At 58.9% G+C, this 21,595-nt stretch overlaps 1 protein-coding gene across 1 annotated transcript; it reads right to left on the bottom strand.

Annotated features, from left to right (window-relative positions):
- Window positions 1-386: 386 nt before the first annotated feature.
- Window positions 387-20,099, bottom strand: Crb2 (crumbs cell polarity complex component 2). Its single transcript, XM_026386568.2, has 13 exons — window positions 19,997-20,099; window positions 13,623-13,946; window positions 11,150-11,345; window positions 10,925-11,064; window positions 10,299-10,484; window positions 9,989-10,102; window positions 6,555-7,424; window positions 5,966-6,471; window positions 5,134-5,299; window positions 3,503-4,289; window positions 2,589-2,705; window positions 1,949-2,075; window positions 387-611 (listed from the first exon to the last, which is right to left on the bottom strand). The coding sequence occupies exons 1-13, from the start codon at window positions 20,097-20,099 to the stop codon at window positions 387-389; spliced, it is 3,861 nt and encodes a 1,286-aa protein (XP_026242353.2).
- Between the last annotated feature and the right edge of the window lie 1,496 nt (window positions 20,100-21,595).

Here is a 21,595-nt window from a genome sequence, read left to right as displayed (position 1 = left end):
CCACTTACAGTCACAATCACATATATAAGAGGCGGTGGACACATCCGTGACCTCGTCAGAGCACTCACAATGGAATCTGTGGGGCTGCATGTCCCCCCACACACACTCCTGGCACACCATGGGCACTCATTGGTGCCCTCCCACTCACAGCTGAGCATCTGCCAAGGCAAATCCCGGCAGGTCAGGTGGCAAAGCTCACACCTCACAGGCCCCTCTCTGCTTCCCTGAGTTGCTCCCCTGTTCCTCAGTCCATGATGGGGCAGAGGCAGGAGCTGCCAGCTATGGGACACTCCCAGTGGTTGTCTGGGCCCTGTAGTGGCCTCCTTGGGTCACCAGGTAGAAATCCTGCAGGATCTCTGGGGCCTGGCATGAGTAGCCAGGCTGGTCTAGATAAGTCTCTCTTCGGGTGGCACCTTGAGAACACTGTCCATCTCCAGCCGGGCCCCAGCCACCTCCTGCTGGCTTGGGCTATAGGTGCCTTCTGACTGGCGGCGTTTTCTGGCAGCCAAGATCCCTGAGAGGAGGCCCAGGAGGAGGAGGAGGAGGCAGGCACAGGCAGCAGGCACAGCTACCTCCAGCAGTGGGAATGGCAGTGGCAGAGGCAGGCCTTTCTGCAAGAAGACAGAGAAGGCACAAGAACTTGCTCAGAGAACACCTGGCAGGAGAACTGTTTTCCCAGGAAATGGTGAGAGACCCAACCCAGGGCTAGGCAAGCAGGGGCCAGCAAGCCACCTGTCAGAACCACCACAAGGGGGCGCTGCAAAACTGAGGGGCTGTGGCTGGAAGGACAGAAAACACACTCATTGAACGCCCAGCACAAGGGCAGCACTGACCCTACAATGGTCTGATGAAGCAGGAGGGGGAGCAGGGACAGGTAGCTGATGGCAAGGTCAGAATCCACCAGGGCCTGCCAGTCCAAGGGGGCTCCTCTGACAGTTTGTCCCTGGGAGAAGCAGGCCAGGTTCTAGGGACCAGCAAACCTCCTCCCCATCTCCAATCACAGATCCCCCCCAGGATGTCCCTATTTAGATTCTACAGGCCTGGAATTCTGAAGTCCCAGGAATCACAGGATTCCAGAGCCTCAGAGTCTCAGTCCTGCCTCTATACCTTGAGGCGTCTCAGCCCATTGTGACCTGGATCTCCAAAGCCAGCACCCAGCCCTGAAGAAGCTGCCCCAAAACTATAAAATTCATGCCAGTCCTGGGAGGACCTCTCAGACCTCCACCCAGGCAGGCCCTTCGGGGACAGCTGTAAAGCCATTTCCTCCCCACTGCCTGGGAGGAGGGTTAATAGGTAGGGTAGCTAGAGGCTATAAAAGTTCAACTTGAAAGGGACCATTCCCCATAAGCAAAGGGATCTGCAGTTTATGACCCGGGCTGCCAGAAGCCTGTGGAGATCAAGGCTGCACCTCAGACTGAGCTTCCTGAGCCCCCTCCCAGCAGCCCCCATGGTGGGCCCACTGCTCTTCTAGTGCCTGTTCTACCCCAGGGCTGGGATGCTGGGCACCTTCTCAGTTGGGCCTCACTGGGGTCAGGGACATACACTTTTATAGTGGCCAAACCTCTCTGGTTCAGAATCCTGGGCTCCTCAAATCTTCCTGGATCAGAAACCCTCTAAGATTACAGGCTCTAAGATTCTGTGGGCCCTAAATTCTCATCCCAAATTGGACCTGGCAGACCCCAATGTTCCCACTGTCATTCCCCTAGGCACCATGCCCGGCCAGGAGCCTCGTTGACAGATGGTGGGCCCCCAAGAATCTCTTAGATGAAACCACCTCCTGCGGGCAGCATGGAAGGGGCCTGAATCCCCTAGCCTGTTCCTCCTCAGCCATGACAAGGTTGGCCCAGAAACAACCCTACAAATGTCCTATACACTCTGCCCCCAACAGCATGGCACTGAAGTTCAGACAAGCCTGTCAGGGCACTCCTGCACCCTGGGCATCACTCACCACCACTTCGCAGAACTGGCCGGAGAATCTGGTGCTGCAGACACATTCATACGCCCCATCCACTTTCCGGCAGGTGCCCCCATTCAAGCAAGGATTGGCTTCACAGGGCGGTGTGGGGTTCTGACACCTGGAGAGGGAGGAATGCTGAGCGTCCCTACCCCCAGGGCAGCCCCGTGTCCTCCAGCTGCTCTAGCACACTCCCCAACCATCAAAGCTCATCCATCACCTGTCCCCAAGCATTTTCTTGCTCAGCTGAACCCTGCGGATTTCTATGGTCACCCACTTGGACCTAGCGCTCATGACCCAAAAGGACTCTGACTCTGTGAAAATGACAGGAGACTGTGTAGAAGGACAGGTGCCCAGGGACACCGACCCCACCTTCTGGAGGGCTGAGCTCACAAAAGCCAGCAGATCACTACTGCCCAACAGGCCTCGGCTGAAAGGATGGTCTGGGAAGCCCCGAAGGAAAGGACTCCGGTTACAGTGGTGGGATGCCTGGCACTGTGACACAGCCAGTGAGGGAGGAAGTGGTGAGTGATCATCCCCACTTCCCCTACCCGGGCTGCAGGGACCCAGGGGCCACCATGCCCAGCTCTCCACACCTGAGTCCACCTCCCAGTCTCCCGACCTCCACACACACCTCTGGCCAGCAAAGCCCTTCTGACAGCTGCAGTTGGTGCCTGGGGGTCCGCCCTCACAGGTGCCACCATCAAGGCAGGTGAGGTTGAAGCTGCATTTCTCCAGCAAGAGAGGTGTCCTGGGGAGAAAGTGCGAGGCTGCACCCTGGCCCTCTGGCCCTCTGCGCCCGCCCAGCTAAGCACGGTGCTCTCATCTTTGGAATTCAGCCCTCCACGTGGGTCAGGGAAGTCGTGTGGGTCAGGGAAGCCACGTCTGGGTGGCAGGGAGGGGACCCAGGGCTGCCATTCTGCTGCTCAGGCCCCACCCACAACACCTATACAACCTGTGGGCAGGGCAGGAACATTTCCTGAGTCTCAGAGGCCTTTAAGAAGCCCAGTGGGAAGGACTTGCATGGATGACAAAAGTCCTACCCCCAGGGCAGCCCCATGTCCTCCAGCTGCTCTAGCCTGCTCCCCAACCATCAAAGCTCATCCATCCCCTGTCCCCAAGCATTTTCTTGCTCAGCTGAGCCCTGTGGATGTCCATGGTCCTGGCCCTCTGGCAGAATGCACCTCTCTCTGCTCCTGACCTGGGAGACCAGGAGGCGTGAATGTCACTGCACCCTCGAGGTCATAGGCTCCCGACTGCAGCCCCCCAGACAGCAGCATTATTTGAAATTCAAATTTAGCTGGACATATCTTAACCTCTGTTTGATCCTTCAGTGCAGCCAACTGAACTATCACCCCATTTCACAGATAAGGGCGAGGAGGCTCAGATAAGGGAGGAGATGCCCCCCCCACACACACACTGGGCAAATCTGCCGCCTCTTTGGAGACTCTTCTGCCCCTCCCATCGCTCCAGGGGTTCTGCCCTCACCCAACCCGACCCTGGTGAACCTTCGGTGCCCTAAGGCACAGGTCTCCAGGCTGTCCGCACCTGCAGCGCGGGCCCGCGAAGCCCGGTGGGCAGCGACACTCAAAGTGGCCGTTTGGGCGCGCGTGACAGCGTCCGCGGGCACAAGGCGCGGAGCGACAAGGGTCGGCTGGAGCCTCGCAGCGCGGACCCTCCCAGCCCGGGCCACAGGCGCAGGCGAAAGCGTCAAAGAGGTCGCGGCAGGCGCCGCCATGCAGGCAGGGAGAGGATGCACACACGGGCGCGCCGAGGCAGCCAAGGCGCGGAGCAGGCGACCCCGGCCAGACCGCGAAGTGCCCTCGGGGACCTGGGGACACGCCCGGCCGCGGTCCTGCCAGAGGCAATGGGAGGCCGCCGATCGCCACCCGGCCCAAGCAGCCGGTGAAGTTCTCGGCCAACAGGACGCGCGCAGCGTCTGGGCCCTGCAGGAAGTCCAGGTGACCCGCCTGGCCGCGCAGCGCCACAGGTGTCGTGGCGCTGTCCAGCCACAGTAGCCAGCGCGAGGCGGCGGCCGCGGGTTGTTCCATGGCCAGGCGCACTCGGTGCCAAGCGCCATCGGCCACCCGGGGCCCGGGAGCGGGCAGCACTGCGCCCGACACCCCGCGGCCACTGCGCACGCTAGCAGCCAGCGAGCCGTTGTGCACCGCCAGCCAGAGGTCAGCCTGGGCGCCAGCTGAGGCGCGCAGCAGCCCGGCCTCGGTGTCACGAGTACGGAAGGCAAGCACAAGCCCGCTGAGCCGGTGCCCCGACGACATGTTGTGCCCACTGAACGCAGCCGGGGGGCCCTCCTGGAACGTGGCCTCAGCCACACCTGCAGAGAGAGGAAGAGAGCTGGGGAAACGACTCAAGCGACCTTCTCCAGAGATTCCACCTCTCCCCCCAGCATGCAGGTGGTACTGTCTGTTGCCCCATTTCAGGGCCATGGTGGGGGCTGGGCACACCTAACCACCTACCATCCGTCCAGGAAACTACAGTGGTCCCCTACCCTATCCCGTGCACTCCCTACCTCTGGGGTATCAGTTCTGGAACAATGCTGAGAAGACAAACCAAGATGCAACCCTGCCCTTGAGGTCACAGGCCCAATAATATTACCTGCCCTTCCCTCTCCCTGAAGCTCCTCTGTTTCATCAAGGAGGCTCCCTTTGGCAGACAGGCATCTTTTTTTTTTTTTTTTTTTTTAGTTATACATGGGCACAATATCTTTATTTTGTTTATTTATTTTTATGTGTTGAGGATCAAACCCAGGGTCTCACACATTTGAGGCGAGCGCTCTACCACTGAGCCACAACCCCAGCCCAGCCAGGCATCTTTTTAAAGTACCTACTTAAAACCTCCAGTGACTCCCTACTGCCATTAGGACTTGCCATGCCTAGAATTCAAAGGGTCCGGAACTTCACCCCATTTCCTGTTGCACCCCTCTGTCCTTGCCTTTCAAAGGTTCTGGTAGACCTCAGGATCTTTCCTCTCCCTGAAATGTCCTTCCCTGAGGCTCCTCAGAGTTTGCCCTGGAAAACCCAGCACCTGCTTGCCTCCTCCAGAGAGCTAGCCCACCACCATGGGCTGAGGTTGGCATTCCTGGTCCATGGTGCAGCATCCCCTCCCCCAAAAGATATAACCAGCGCAAGTACCCAACACTGCCCAGAGCACAAACTCACAGACAAAGCCATCCGGGACTTCCTCACAGGTGGCAGGCGGGAGGCAGGGCTGGCTGGGGCACCATAACTGCTGGGCACATGTAGGCCCCGTGAAATTGCCAGGGCAGGTGCAGTGAAAGTCATTCCAGGTGACAAGGCAAGTTCCACCATTGAAACAGGGATCAGGCTGTGGGAGAGTGGAGGGAGAGGCAGCTCAGGCCCGCAGTTGGCACCATCCCCATAACCATCATAGAAGCAGTTCTTCATTGAGCATCTACTAAGACACATGACCTCCTCACGGACACACAGAGAGAGCCAGGCACAGCAGCATGTGCACCTTCAGTCCCAGCCACTCAGGAGGCTGAGGCAGAAGGATCACTTGAGCCCAGGAGTTTGAGACTAGCCTGGGCAATATATCGAGACCCTATCTCAAATAAGAAAGAAAAAAAAGTCACCATCATCCCCCATTTTACAGATGAGGCTCAGAAAGGTGAAGCCACTTCCTGAGTCACCCAGCCCATTAACTAGAAGTGGAGTTCACACCCAGACTATTCAATTCCAGAGCTGGTACTTTGTTCACAAACACAGAGGGTCCCCTTCCTCCATCTCAGGCAGCCTCTGTCTAGGTCAGGGTGACTGTCTCACACAGGGACTGGGTAGGGGAGGCACAGGGACCACCAAAGAGTAGGAGCGGCAGGGTGGAGGGAGGTGAACTCAAACCTTGCTCTGCCACTTCAGCACTGGGATCATGGGCAGGTCACTTCCAGTCTACTTCCTCCTTAGCAAAAGGACAAGCCAGCCCCCAGGGACACAGAACAGGTCCAGAGTAAATAACCCACACCCGGGCACTCACACTGCACGTGTCCTCAGAGACGCAGCCCCGGGTGAGGTTCTGGGCCTGGCCGCCCAGCTCACTGAGCTGACTGGAGTTCTCCGGCCGCAGAGGAAAGAAGGGGAGGTGGAGGCCATTGAGTCGCAGGTCCTGGAGACAGCCTCGGAAGGGCCCGCCCCAGGGCTGGATGTCAGCAGGGAGCGGCCTCCCCCCCACATGCACCTGCTGGCCCACGTCTTGCAGTTGGTCAGGCCGGAAGCTGAGTGTCACCAGATGACGGAGCCCGTCGTCCCAGCGCCCAGGCAGCGGCACAGCAGGACTGCCCAGTGCCTCTGCCCAGACCTGGCCCTCCCTCAGGAAGACCGTCAGGCCAGCGGCCGAGGCGTTGACAAACTGGAGCAGCAGGCCGGCAGGCTCCCGAGTGCGCAGCAGGAAGGACACAGTGAGGTTGGGGCCTGGCAGCTCAGGGAGCAGGAAGGAGGCCGCGCTCGGGGTGCCCCCCAGGCCAAAGGTGGCAGCCGGAATCTCTGCAGGGAGACAGAGCTGGCGTGAGGCCGGCAGGCCGGAGCCCGGTGTTAGGCGCTGCCTTTCCACCTGGGTCTTTCCTCACCGTCAGCACACGTGGGTCCGCTATGAGGCCGGGGGCAGTTGCAACGGAAGTGAGTCCACAGATCCATGCAGGTGCCTCCATGGGCACAGGGCAGAGGCTGGCACTGCTCCTGGCGCTCACAGCCCAAGAAGACATTGTCACTGAGATGCTCAGGCAGCAGAAGGTGCCCGTCCACATACACATCTTGGAGGCAGCCAGCAAAGGCCGAGCTACCCAGCTGCGTAGAGCAAGGCTCAGGAGGCTGGGGGGCCACTGAAGCTGTGGGACTTGGGACCACAGGACCAGAGGCCACACAGAGATGGGAAGGGCAGCCCTCATGCCACAGTCGCAGCTCCAGGTTCCCCAGGCGCAGTGCCACCTCCACCTGGTGCCAGTGGCCATCATTCAGGGTGAGGTCTGGCAGACTCAGGACAAGTGCATGGGTACCATGGCTCAGTGTGGCTTGAAGTGTGGCCCCCACCAGTGCCAGCTCCAAGCTGCCCTGGGTGTCAGTGCGAGTAGCCAGGGCCCCAGCAGGCAGTGTGGTACAAAACCTCAGTGCCAGACCCAGGGGGCCACCAGCTGGCACTGATGCCCACACGGGGCTTCCAGCTACCACAGAGAAGGTGGTATTCTGGCCACAGAAAGGCCCATGGGTACCAGGGGGGCAGTGGCAGACATAACTGTGGACCCCAGACTTGAAGGTAGGAATGCAGGTGGCAGCGGGTGGGCAGGTGTGGCCCAGGCAGCCAGTGAGCTGCACAGAACAGTCATGTCCACCCCAGGGCTCTGGGCACTGGCAGATGTAGCCTGCCACAGCATCGTCGCAGGTTCCACCATGGAGACAGGGCCCTGACAGGCATTCGTCCACATCTTCCTGACACGTCAGGCCTTCAGGAGAGACCAGGCCAAGACTCAGTAGCGCCCAGGGCCAGAACCACATTCTCAACCCAGAATGTGCATGCCTCTTGTGGTGTGAACCCCCATCCCTACCAACCAAACCACTTCCCAAAGGATCTCTTTTCGTCCCTGCAGTCCTTTATGGCCCAAATCCAAGATTCCCCTTCCCTTGCCATGTCTGGTGAGTCCCCCTACCCTTGATCCCTTAAACATTCCCATACCCTCTTCCCCCACCTCATGTCTCCTGCCTGGCCGGCTTCCTGGGACACAGTCCAGCAGCCTCCAGCTCGCCTGCCTCAGAAGCCCCTCTCCCATCTGCCCCAACCAGAGATCTACTCCCGAAATAGCACCCGGGAGCTCCCTCTGCTTCTTCAAGTTCAATTGCTCACCCTGGCATTCACGCACCCGGAGTCCATGGGCTAGGCCCTACCAGGATCTCAAGCCTCAACTCTGCTCCCTAAAAGCCTTGAATTTCCACTTCCTCCAAGCATTTCCCGGAAATTCCTGCCTCAGGAGCTTTGCTTATTCCATTCCCTCATCCTCCATTACTCTTCTTTTCAAATTTCTACTAACCCTGCAAAACCCCACTCAGAGGGCCCAGGGCCTTTCCAACCCAAACAACTCTGTCACTCCCCACTCCCAGAGACAACTCCCCAGAACCCTGTAGGTAAAGTTTTCTGTTTATTCAGATACATCTCCTCTGGGGACCTGAATGTCTTTGGTGCCCAGTAAAGGGCATTACTTTTGTGGGCAGTGTGATAAAATGGAAGGGTGGGGTTTGATTTATGCACCTGGGGCACGTTGGGCCATCCCCAGGCTTGTCCCCTCAGTTCCTCTTTTCCAGTGTCCCCTGCTGGCTGTATGGGACCACATCATCCTCTTCTCCAGCCTCCCCACAGGTACACTGGCCCCAGCTTGAATCAGGAGGCCATAGCCCAATGCCAGCTTAGTCAGCCCCACAGAACAAACCCAGACAAGCCCTGCCCCAAACCCAGCTGGAGGAATCCACACCCAAAGCGGCCACCAGGATTCGGAGCCCAGCCCCAGTCAGCCTGAAACACCACAGCCACCTCCTGGGAACCACCAGCCACCTGCTCCAGCTTCCCCCTGGCCCCAGTCCTCCATACCTGCCAGGAGCCACAGACCCCCCAAGAAGGGGTGCAGAACCCACAGCCACATTGCAGTACCCCACAGATGGGCTGAGAGTGGTGGCAGGTGCCGAGGCTCGGGAGCAGAGCTCCCTGCCTGGCTGCCTGCCTCCTCCTGAGTCTGCTCAGGAATGCCAGGCGCTGGCCTCCCCCACACACAGAGCTGCCGAAAGGGAGGATGGGCCAGGATGCCAGCCCCACAGCCAGGACCTCCTGCTAAACTCTGACCTAGAGATCTGCCCTCCCAGTCCCTGGTCAGCTGAGCTCAACTGGGAAGGAGTTGGGTTCCCACTGACACCGGTGAACCTGGCGGTCCTGGACCTCTCTAACCTCTGTTGCCTCCTCTGTGAGATGGGGACTCTAAACCCTCCCTCATTGGGCTGTGGCAGTGAAAAGCAGGATGCCCAGAAAATGCTTTCCAGAGTCCTGGCATGCAGTGGGTCACCCACTCCTAGAGGACTCAGGGGACCTCAGCCAATGGGAGCGGCAGATGAGCTTGCAGGGCTCTCAGAGCACTGGCCACTAGGAGGGGACGCTGAGCCCCAACATCTTTGGTGAGTGAGGACAGGAGGAATGGTCGTGATCACCACCTCCTTCCTCAGGTCAGGGGAGCCCCAGGAACCTTCCAGGGAGAGAAGGCAGTTTGCCCAGAAGGAATGCAGGAGGTGTGGGGGAGGCGCACACATTCCAGAGGGGGTGGGGACACTGGGAGTGTGTGCCATTCCTCATGTTCATGCGTGTCCATGTGTCTGCATCTGCATGGACCCAAGGCAGGGAGAGAGGTTTGTGCCTAACAGGCCCTAATCCCAGAGGAAAAGCTTGCTCTGTTGGCCCCAACTCTCTGCACTCACCCACCTTTCCTCCTCTGTCCTCCTGAGAAACCTCTGGGCCTCAGCCCAGTCCTTTGTTGTTTCAGTCTCATCACTCTTCATGATGCCCCAGACAGCTTCAGTCCTGACCCCCTGTCTATGGATCCACACCTACACCTCTCCTGGCCCCCAGCCCCCGGACCACCAGCCCCGGCGCACTCCAGAGACTGGATGAGCAAGACTGAACTCACCTTCCTCCAGTCAGTTCCCCCAGGGCACCTCCAGTCAGTGTCCCCAGTCGGTGTCTCCCAGGGCACTGGCAGAAGCTCACTAGTGTCCTTGACACCTCCCATTCATGAGGACCTATAGCAATCCCTTCTAAATACTTCTCAAGTGGACCAGCTCCCTCCCCTCCCACTTCCAAAGCCTGATGGGGCTCAGCTCCCCTCAGCTGTCTGTCACCTGGGAAACTACACTCGCCTTCTCCCTCATTTCCTGTCTGTCCCCATCAATCCATACATCAGACAAAAGGGACCTTCTCATCCAGGCCCGACAACTCTAACCCTGCCCGCCCCCAGTGCCCACCCTACCCCAGTACCTGCATAGCCATCCCCACAGTGGCACTGGAAGCCGTTGGGCAAGTCCTGGCAGTGGCCTCCGTTGAGGCATGGCCATGAGGAACACTCGTCCACGTCCACACTGCAGTCGTCCCCTGCAAGAGGCTCGGCTGAGGCCCCCTGCACCCTCAGAGCCAGACCAGATCTAAAAGGGTCCATTCTTTGGCAAGGGAGCCTGAGGTCCAGAGGGAGGGCTGTTTCAGGCAGGGTGGCACAAGACCACCTGGTGGCAGGGCCGTGGGCGGACTGGGGATCCCTCCCTGGAAGTCTGGACACTGGCTGACTGCTCACCCTCAAAGCCTGGAGGGCAGCGGCACAGGAAGCCAGCAGCGTGGCGGAAGCTGAAAGCGCCCGGGAAGGCAGCCTGGGCACCCCCGTAGAGGGCTGGGTCTGAGCGCTGCAGGCACAGGCCACCGTTGAGGCACGGCCCCGCAGCACACTCGTCCTCATCCACTTCGCACAGCTCTCCGGTGAAACCTGAGGGTGCACACGTGGGCATCAGGTCACGTGAGAGGTCATCAGGCATCTCTCCTCCACTGCCACTAAGCCAGCCCATGGCCAGACAGGGACAACAGCTCTGGATGCAGTCAACAGAGAGGGTCGCTTTGAGGGGGTGGAAATGACCATGGAGACCTGCAGCAGCACATCATTCCTACTATCTTGTATTACCAAGCATGTCGTTGGTGCCAGGTGCTCCACCGCCATTACACCTTCGTCTTCCTCACTGCAAACCGAGGAGTGGGTGCTATTTTCAGCCCCATTTTGCAGATCAGTAAACTGAGGCTCAGGCAGATTGCAGTCTCTCTCACACACAGGTCCAGAGAGCCCAGATGGCACTGCACGCGCCCCGTTGCGCCTTGCCCCCCGCCCACCTTCGCACCCACAGCCTACAGCCTAGGGAGCACGCATGCACACACCTGGCCAGCAGAGGCAGCGGAAGCTTCCGAGGCCCTCGAGGCAAGATGCGTTATTGGCGCAGGGGTCCGAAGTGCACTCCAGCACCTCCTCCTCGCAGCGCTCGCCCTCATAGCCCGTGCCTGAGCAGTCACACCGGAACCTGGGGTGAACCGGCCTAAGTGAGCGACAGCTCTGCATCCTGCCCCACGCCCCCCTGCCCAAGGCACCCGTCGCCAATCGCTCACCCGTTGACCAGGTCGTGGCACACGCCCCCATGCGCACACGGCTGGCTCTGGCACTCATCGATGTCCAGCTGGCAGTCGGCGCCCGCATAGCCCGGCGCGCACACGCAGCGGTAGGAGCCCACGCCGTCCAGGCACGAGCCCCCATGCATGCAGGGCGCAGAGGCGCACTCATCCACCTCGGCCTCGCAGGTGACTCCTGGACAGGGGCCGGAGACACAGAGACCCAGAGCTGCTTACCCGAGGGGCAAAAGAGTCCAAGCCGGGGACCTGGGGCATCTCCAGTTACAAGGAGCCACCTATGAGGCTCTAAAGGGAAGCGCATTTCGCTTGTCGTCCACAGCCCGAGCTGCTGTGGGAAACCCAGGCAGTGGGTAGAATCAGGGAACCTCCCCGCCCTCTGGAGCTCCCAGCAGGCTGGGCCCGGAGAGCGGAACTCAGTCAATACGTTAGGACTGGCTTTCAATAAGGGTTAACTCAATAAGGGAAGCTGATCCTGTGAAAGCAAGATCAGGGGTCTGGTCAGGGATGTGGGGAGGCAGGGAAGGCTTTTGGGAGTTGGAGGATTGAGGCAGGGGATTATGGTGAGCAGTTGGACACCAGAAAGAGAATGCAGTTAGTCACCCTGTGCTTGGGTCAGGGGCCTGATACCCAGGGAGGGTGTGCCCCAGAAGCCATGGGGAGCTATGGGTCAGGAGCTATGGGGAGAGTGGAGCAGGTGAGGCAGGAGTGGGGGTGTTGGGACCTGGGTCAGGTAACAGGCTCTGGGCTCATCCTAGAAGCTGTAAGCAGATACATGACAGTCCTATCTACATTTTAGAAGGCTCTGGTGGCTTTGAGAAAAGTGTTAGGAAGGGACCCCACAGAGGAGGGATACTGGGAAAAAAAAAAAAAAAAGGCTGGAAAGGCTGAAGTAGGGTGAACAATTTCTGCACAGCACAAACCGGGACAGCTGGGTGCCCTCCACCAGGTGAGGGCAGAGATGGAGAAACATGGAGAACCTTATGGTTTGGATAGTCACCCTAGGGTTTAGGGGTCACTGCAGACTCCAGTGGGAGCTGTCCCTTAAGTGAGCTTGCTCGTGGGGGCCAGGGACCCAGCTGATTCCTGCTGGAACCCTCCCCTTTCCCAGCTCAGTGAGCACAAAATACACCTTCTCCTTCCCATGACCCTCCAGCCCTACTCCCACCCCCGTGCCAGGGGGAGCCAGGCCCAGGCTGCCTGGAATCCCAACCTCCCCCACCCAGCTCAGAACCGGAAGAAGAAAAATGAGTCACTACAGACACTGCCCCCTCACATTCACCACTCACCCAGAAAGTTACCCAGAGCACCGCACATCTGGGTCACAGGCACCTGCTGGCACCCACACACGTACACTTTCACATGAAAGTATTCAGAGAGCCCAGACACCCGCAGATAATGGAAGATGCACAGAATTCTTTTATGGATGCAAACAGAACTTCAAAGAGGAGACACACAGACAAATGTGACTCACACTCACATCTACACAGCAAATACGTGCAGACGCTGAGACATCCAAAGGGCAAGAAAGATTCAGGGAGCCAGTGTCCCAAAGCCATCTTCACCCTGGGCCACTCTTCACTATATGCTCCTTCCCCTGGAACTCAGACCCCCCAGTCTGTCTCCCTTGCTCTGAAGTGACTTCAAAACTACCCCCTGCCCTTAAAGCCTGAACTCAGGGTTGACCTAGTTCACGTGTCTACACAGTGGACTACAGAAGGCCCGAGACTGGGCCTCACTGGAAGACCTCCTTCCCAACTTCAGGCCACTCCAAGAAGCAAGATGCTCTCACCTGGGAGCTGGAAAGGGCCTGGGGTCCCCCACCAACACCACCATTCTGGAGGAAGGAACTATGTGTTCTCAATGTCAGCCAGTTTTCTGAGCACTTGTATGTACATTATCCCACTTAAGGCAGCAGGGACCCCTGGGGCCACATCTGCATCACAACTGGAACAAGACCAGGAGTGGGTCTCTATGCTAGGTCTTTGCAAGGGGTCCACATTCCATCCTAAACTGTGCAGGATGTTCTCACTCTACAGGACAATTTGATACAGGTCTGGAGTGAGAAAATGCTGGCACTACTGGCCAGGGTGTCCTGTTAAAGCCAAACCGGGCAGATCTGCCTGTCTGCTCAGAGTTGCCAGAGATGCCTGAGGGGTCTCCACCCCCTAAGCCAAACTCAGCTCTGGAGAAGGGACAAAAATGTTTGTCCAATGCCCCATACAGGCCAGGCGTTGTGCCAGACCTCAAACACACAGACTCTCACCCCCAGCTGCCAGGTTGGCCTGAGAAGTGTCAATTCTGTGCTAAGTCCAGGAGTGGACACCCGGCACTGCCGGTGCCTGGGGCAGCTGTAGACTCAAGTCAGAATTAAGTCTGTGATGCTTTCCCTGCAAGCCACAGTCGGGAGGAGAGACGGGGGCAGACCTCCCCACAGGGCAGCATACACCATTACCTGCATAGCCAAGGGGGCACTGGCACTCATAGCGATCTGCCAGGTTGTGGCAGGTGGCCCCATGGTGGCAGGGCCGGGATGCACACTCATCGATGTCCAGCTCACAGTGCGGGCCCTGGAAACCAGGCACGCAGTAGCAGCGGAAGCCATTAGGATCTGGACCCTGGGGCACACACAGAGCACCATGGTGGCATGGCTGAGTGGCGCAGCCTTGAGGCTTCACGGGCCCACAGGTATAGCCACCACTCTCTGTGGCCTGGCACTGGGTCCCTGGAGCACACGGGTCTGAGGCACAGTCACCCCGGATCTCTGAAGGCACCGTCCCTGCGGAAAGAGGAGATTGGATGGGCGGGGACTGTGCAGACGCTCCCCTCACCCTACTCAGCCCAACCCAGACCCAGGAAGCAACACGGGTGTCCACACTCCAGAGCAGGCACGGAGGCCAGCACACCCAGAGCGCGCAGGGTCCCAAGCTGCAGTCGCTCTACTCGGGAACTGGGAATGGCTTTAGGAGTGCCTGCAGAGCAGAGAAACAGGACCAGGGTGTCTGGCTCCGGCAGGATTAAGCAGCAGACACTAACCCTGTGATCTGCCCACCCGCTGACTCACGGGTCCCTGCAGCCCCCTGGGCAGGGACCTGGTGCCCATGTTATGAGTGAGGCTCCAGAAAGGAAGCAAAGGCTGGCCGAGGTCACGCAGCGAGTTAGCTTCAATGTGGGGTGCTTGAGCCACAATGTGGGGGTCCCCTCTGGGCTTCCTCTCTGCAGGCTGCTCCCTACAGGAGCCCAGGAGGGGGAGGGAAGCAGCCCAGGAGAGGCAGCGCCCCGCCCCCTCCGGCCTGCTGGGGGCTGGTAACTCCGTCGGTGGAAACCTGAGCTCTGAGACCTCAAGCTCGGAAGGGAGCAGTGTGGCCACTTCAAAGCAGGGGAGTGGGCTCCGCCCGCACACCCCTCCCGCTGTCCTCCTGGGGAGCTCTGGAGGAGCCCTGGCCCTCTTTTCATCCCCCAACGGCAAGCCCACCTGCGCCTGCGCAGTGAACACCTGAGCCCGCCACCGCGAGGGTTTCTGCACTTGGAGCCCCTCTGTTGAGGGTGGCATCCAGTTTGGAAGCCAAGCCCAGCAGAATCCAGCCCCCTCCATTCCCTCCTTCCTCCCCACTAGAAAGCCTGTCGCGAACAGGTTCAAATCCCAACTGGGAAAACTACTAGCTGTGGGACTTTGGACAAGTCATTTCTCCTACTGAGCCTCCGTTTCCCAGTGTGGAAAGAAACAGAATAGTACCTCCCCGGGGACGTGGGAGGTCGGAGGATTCAGAACCTCAGGTCCAGAGCCTGCTCCACCGCAGGGACTCAGCAAGTGGGGGGAAGGGCTTTTAGCAGGAGGCACCCTCCCCCGCCCAGGTTGTCATCCAGACACTGGCCAGGCCCCATGGCCCATCAGGCCCTGCACCCTCCCCTCCCCCACTCCAGCCAAGACCCCCAGATAAGGCTGGCAGCCTCTGGGGCGTCATCCACATTCCAGCAGGCAGGGTTGTTCACTGCCAGACCCCCACGCTCTGCAGCAGGCCCAAGCAGGATGGGGACAGTGCAATGGAGAAACACACAGAGGCATTGGGAGACAACTGGCTGTCCAGTCCCACCCTCCAGAGCCCAGAGCACCTGGTGCAACTCAACACGGGGCCCGTTCACACTGGGGAGCCCTAGCAGCCCCCCAGGGCCAGACACGTGGCAGGGCAGATCTAAAACACTTTCAGGGGAAAAGGGGCCTTCTACCCACACTTTCCCCTTCCAGCTCAGGGCAGGGGCATCATTCCCAGCCCCTTCTCCCAGGCCTGGTCACATGTGTAAGGGCAGGGGCTCCTGGGCATCTCTGAGAGACTTGTGAATAGTTGGTCATTTTCCTGTTCCTTTTCCTTTTCCTGCTTCTGTGACCAAGCAGTTGATAGGTTCCCCAAGGCTGGATGCCTGGGGAGGGGTAATCACCTGGGGCTGGGAAGATGGTCCTGTGGGGGTGGGAGTGGACCCTGCTCCCTCAGGAAAATGCACAGGTTTTACGCATCAGACAGGCCCAGGTAGTATCCAGAGTGCCCCCAAGTGGCACCCCAAGGTGACGTGTGAAGCCCAGGCACCTGGGGAACCCTCTGCAAGGGGCTACGGTCTTGATGTTCAGAGCCTGTCAGCCTGGTACAGTTCTGGAGCAGGACAGAGATCATAATTCCATTGTGAAGGACCTGGCTGCTGGATCCTGTGCCACCAGGCCCCCATTTTAATTCAAACAGGACAATACCCTCATTTTGTGGCCCAGGACTCCCCACCCTCGTCTGCAGGAGCTTGCCTCCAGGGCCAAGCGCTGCCTGTTAGGACAGTGGACCGGGTGGGTGTTTCTGACAGTCTGCCCTCCCCTAGGGTCCTCCCAGGGTCAGGGACAGAGGGCTGTTACTATAAATGAGAAAGCCCTGGAGGCAGAGTCCAAGGGAGGAAGGAGCTTTAGTCAGAACCAGGCAGGGAGGGAGGAGGCTGCTCATCAAGACCGCCACCTCGCCTGGGCCATCTCGGTCCATCTGAGCGGCTGATAGGAGGTGGACAGTGCCCTTCTTCCTTTTTGCAGTTGAGGAAAGGACGGCTCAGAGATGACGCCACTTTCCAGTCCCATAGCCATCAGGGGCTGAAATCCAAACCCAATTCTCCCTGCTCCAGGGCCTCCACTCCAGGCGGTTCAGAACCACCCAGGACCTGTATCAAGAATGCAGATTCTTGGGGCTCACTCTAGACCTAGAAATTCAGAACCAACCGGCCCACAGCCCAGAATCTGCATTGGATTCCAATCCCTGGAGATCTCTTTGCACATTGAAGAATGCCAACCCCTGTGCTCAGGGTCTCCAGCTTCCTGGAGTTAGCCCAGGAGGCCAGGCTAGCCCAGGGCAAAGAGGAAGACCAGGCTAGGCCAGGGCAGAGAGGTTGGGAGGGCAGCTTGGCAGGGGAGAGGCTGTCCCCAGGGTCAGACTGAAGGGGCGGGGCCTGTTGCCACAGCAACTAGGGGCCTGTGCTTATCTTTACAAATCCCTGCTGACCTCTGGGCTGCCTGGGCTGACCTGGCAGGGGAGGGATTAACGGCCACTGCCCCGCCCCTTGAACCTGCCACCTCCCTTGGGAAGGGCAAGGCGGACAATTCATTTACAGAGTATTTACTATGGGCTCCAGGCTGTGTATCTATTATTATTACAAATGTTACACCAGAGGAGTGGGGGGGGGGGGGTACCTGTTAAGGAATCTACTTTCCTTAACTCAAAACAGGTTGATTAAAAAAAAAAAAAAAGAAGGTTGATAAACTTGCCCAGGATCATTGTTCCTCCAAAAACTAAGATGTCTTCAGATTTCCGAGAGTCCACATCTGCCAATACATATGAAATTGCCACTAACGTATTGTCCTCTTAGTACATTCCCACTGTCTCACCCTAGTATGGAGAGTCTCTAAAGGTTTTTTTTTTTTTAATTTTTTTTTAAGGTGGACACAATATCTTTATTTATTTTTATGTGGTGCTGAGGATTGAACCCAGTGTCTCGCGCGTGCCAGGCCAGCGCGCTACCACTTGAGTCATATCCCCAGCCCTAAAAGTTTTTCTTAAGAACAGTGGCCCTTGGGCTGGGGATACAGCTCAGTTGGTAGAGTGCTTGCCTCGTATGCACAAGGCCCTGGGTTCAATCCCCAGCACCACACACAAAAAAAGAATCGTGGTCCCAGGAACGGGGTGTAGCTCAGGAACAGGACTTGCTTAGCATGCAAGAGGCCCTGTGCTTGATTCCCAATACAAAAGAGAGAGAGAGAAGGACAAACGAAAGAAGGAGCCTCTTGGGAAGAGCCAGTACTTGGTAGCAGCCTCACCCAGCTAGTAACTCCCATTTTTTTACCCTCACCTGTTACAGATTGAGTCATTACCGCCATCGTGGAGATGTGCTGGATAAAACTGTTCCCCTGCTATTGCTGGGCCTGGCTATGGCCGGACTCATCCTTATCAGAAAGGGCAAAAATACTCTAAAAAGACAGCAAAGTGTGGAATACTCTTTATCAAAAATGTGTACACCTCCCAGGGTAAAAGCCATCATTCAATAACTAATTGCAAACATGGCCGTGGACGATGGAGCATTGCTCTGGGCTGGCCTTGCACGTCCCATGTTTCCAAACTGTTCTCAAAGCATCAGAGCGGAAGGTACCTCCTGGAGCAAGGGGAGGACATGCCACCTGTACAGTCCACTTTGAACTACTGACCATAACTATTATGTGTTTCTGTCTGAAACTGGGGTTCCCTGCCAAAACCAAGTTGGAAAACCACTACATTTGTCCCACTGAAGTTTTGTGATGGCCCTGGGAGTGTGGTTATCCCCATCTTACAAGGGCAGAGAGAGGATGTGACTGTAAGGAGGCTTTATGTGAGCCCGCTGTGAAATCTTGGCCCTGCCACACACTAGCTGTGTGATTCTGGGCAAGTTACTGATCCTCTCTGGGCCTATTTACCTCCTCTGTGGGTCTCAGAGCTGATCTCACAGTCTGTTGGGGTGATTGGATTTGATTGTGTTGCCACGAGGCACCTGATGACTGATTGACAAACCCTAGATTGTGGCAGACCCAACTCTCCCAGGTCCTGAGGCTGGGTTGACTGTGTGTGGCTTCCCCTCCCACAATCCCTGCCTCTGTCCCTCAGGCCCCCACCTCCTCTTGTTGGAGGAGGGGCTGAAGGGTAGGGGCCAAATCCTTTGTGATGGGTCCCAGAGTGCTGGGGGGAGGGGGAGATGTGAGAGCCCTACGCCCCTTTGTACTCCAAGATGCTTGGTCCTCTCCATAGCAACCAGCGGGCCTCTGTGGCAGAGTGGCCCAGGATGAAGGGGCCCAGCTTAGGGCCTGGCAGGGATGGGCAGCAGAGCCCGGGGCCAGGGCCTTCAGAAACCCCCACCTCGTCTGGGATACAAATCAGCTTCCAAGGGACACAGTTCCCAGTGCCCCCCTCAGGTAGTCAGGTCTTGGGTACTGGCATCCAGAGATGGTGGTGCAGTGCCCCCACCCCAGGTTTCAGGGATCCCCAGGGCTGGGGCAGCTGACAGATATTGCAAGGGGAGGCTGCCCCAGAAGCCCCCGTAGGGTGTACCTCAGGGACCTTGCCTTCTATGTCCCATCTGGTCCACCTGCCCACCTCAGGTATGTGGGTGCACATTTGAGTGTAAACGCACGCGACATCAACATGCATGCATTGGTGTGTGTGTGTGCATGGCAGTGTGCTGTGCATGACCTGCTCATGTGGCATGTGTGCCCTGTGCACACCCCAAAAGTGTGCACACGTGCCTAGGTACCTAGGCATCTCCTCTAGGAGCCCCAGGGAGCCCAGCTCACAAGTCTCTGTCCCTCCATGATCCTTCCTTCCCCCAAAACTGGGGTCCTCATTCACCCTGGCAGCCCCCAGGAGGGCATCAGGACAGGGGTTCCCCTGACTGCAGAGGAGCCCAGACAGGCCCTCCTTGGCTCCCTCTCCCAGCCAGTGGTGACAGGGCTAGGGACTTCCCAGGCCTGCCCCCGTAGCTATAGCGACTAAGACAAAGCGGCCCCTAGACCCCCCAGTAGGAATTCCAGGCTCTGTGCGGGAATCCACTTGAACAAAAGCAGAAACCCCTTGGTGAACAGGGGTCCGGCTTCAGAGAGCCCTTCCAACTTGGTCTGGGAATGCCAGAGAGGGCACAACAGGGGACAAAAATGTTCCCAAATCTCCAGCCACCAGCCAAGGACCCAGAGCAGCCCGACCTCCCCCTTAAAGTGCAGGCAGGAATCCACACAAACAGAGGGAGCGCAGGGCAGGCAGGGAGCCCGCTCCCTGGGGTCTCCTTCCCTCTTTCCAGCCAATTCACCAGGCTGGGGTCTGCCGCTTCCCACCAGGACCCACATGTCCCTTGCAAAGACCTACTGGACAAGTTATACCCCAGTGCAGCTCTGGCCCTCAGTTCCCCACACCCAATCACCTGGACACAGCTCATGGGACACCTGTAGCAACTCACAACTTTCACCCCTAACTGCACCCGGCCCACCACGTGACTCGGAGCAGACTCTGGGGTAGGCCATCTCCCAGCAAGTCCCCAGCCCTGCTCCACAGACCCACCTCAGCACCCTTCCCAACGGCCACAAGGCTCCAGGATCCAGTTTCCCCAGACGCACTCACACCCAACCCAACCCAGGTCCCCAGCCCACTCCTGAAAGCCCCTCCACACGAAACAGACCCAGGTCCCTGCAACTCCGGCCTGGCACCACGCGGAGCAGCGGCCCCTCGCCCCGCCGCAGGCCTGGGGTCCGTCTGGGGAACAGACCCCCGCCCCCCCGGGCCGGGCCCCACTCACCAGCCAGGAGGGCGAGCGCAGGGTCCCAGGGCGGCAGCAGCAGCAGCAGCAGGAGGGGAGCCAGGGGCCTGCAGTCCCGGGTCCCAGGCCCGGCCAGCGCCATGGCAGCGCCGCTCTGCCCGCCGCTGTGGGAGCCGGCGGCCGGCAGCTCGGCACCCCCCGGGTCCCTGGAGCAGCACTAATGCGGTGGACAGAGGCCCGGCCCCGCCCCGCCCCGCCCCACCCGGCCCGGGGGAGGGTCTGGCCGCTCCTTCCACGCCAGCCCCAGCCGCAGGAGCAGAGCGTCCGCCGCCCAGGCCCTGACCTTGTCTCCAGGCACCACTCTCCCGAGGGGCCCTCTTCTCTCCAGGTGGTGCCAGCCACTCCCAAGCCCTCCGCGGACAGCGGCCCCAGCCCTCCCACTTGGCTTGACCCCCCACCGGGCCCAGGCGCCTCTCCTACTTTCAGTCACCGGCCAGCTCCAGGCCGGCCATCCCCTCAATGTCTCTAGATCCCCTTTCCACTCCCTCTGTCCCAACCTGCCACCCAGCCCCTCTCCCTGTGGCCCTGTGGGATCAAATCTAGCACAGAGCCTTGCACCATGTGGCCCCCTTTTACTAGCCAAATGGAAACTTTTCCATCTCTTCGTTTGGTCTTGATTTTGCCTCTGTTTGCCACTCCAGAAACCTCACTGCAACCCAAGGCAGCTCATTCTACTGACTGACAGCTTTAAGCAAACTTTCCTTTGCCCCTGCTAGGCAAGCGCTCTACCACTAAGTCACCTCCCCGGCCCCTGGGAAGTCCTTCCTGTCGTCTAACCTCGCAGTCTCTAGCTGCAGCAGATGTTTGCTTGTTCCAGGCTGGCCTCTAGACTGGAGAAGGGAATGTTGTTTGCATGCAGAGGAGTTCTTATGGGGACCTGGGTCCAAGAATCCAGGTCATCTCAAAGACACTACAACACAAAGCATCCCACTGCCCTCAGCTCCAGCCTAGGGAAAATCCCCTTGCTTAAGGGACTTTCCTGAAATGAGCCTCTGGTGTCTGCCAAGGCATCCCGGGCTGGCCCAGTTCAGTAGCCATGGACTGGGCCCACGCCGGTTAGAGGCAGCGCTATGGAGGGTTCCAGGATGTTTAGAGGGATGGGTGAGGGTGTGCAGGGGGGGGGAGCCGCCTTCATGCTGTTTCCAACTCAGAAGGGCCAATACCCCTGGTCCCGGGGGCCTCGGAGAGGGGACTAAAGCCTAGGTGGCCCTAGTCCACCTATTCCCTGCCGTCCTTATTCTCTTCTGCTCCCCAGGGTGGGTGCTCCGTGGTTTCCGCGCACCCCCTTCACCTTTAACCACCCCCCCAGCTCTCTCCTGCACCAGGATCCCCTCCCGCCCGCGTGACGCCCCTCCCCTCCAGGGCACAGACCCCACTAGGGACCCGCGTTTGAGCCCAGGGGCGTCAGCTCAGCACGTGGCTTCCTGGTCGGGCCTAAAACGAGGGGAACAGCAGCGCCCCCCGGCGAGAGTTTAAAGGGCCGACAGGGCAGCGACTCGGGGTTCCCAGAGACCCAGACGGGCCCAAGGGGACCAGATAGGAGGACCACAGCCCCGGGGTCTCTGGACACCAACACCC

The sequence above is a fragment of the Urocitellus parryii genome, chromosome 4, assembly GCF_045843805.1.
Source record: "Urocitellus parryii isolate mUroPar1 chromosome 4, mUroPar1.hap1, whole genome shotgun sequence".
Classification (NCBI taxonomy): Eukaryota; Metazoa; Chordata; class Mammalia; order Rodentia; family Sciuridae; genus Urocitellus; species Urocitellus parryii.
The sequence above is the reverse complement of the archived record's forward strand: the minus strand, read 5'-3'. Positions and strand labels throughout refer to the sequence as shown.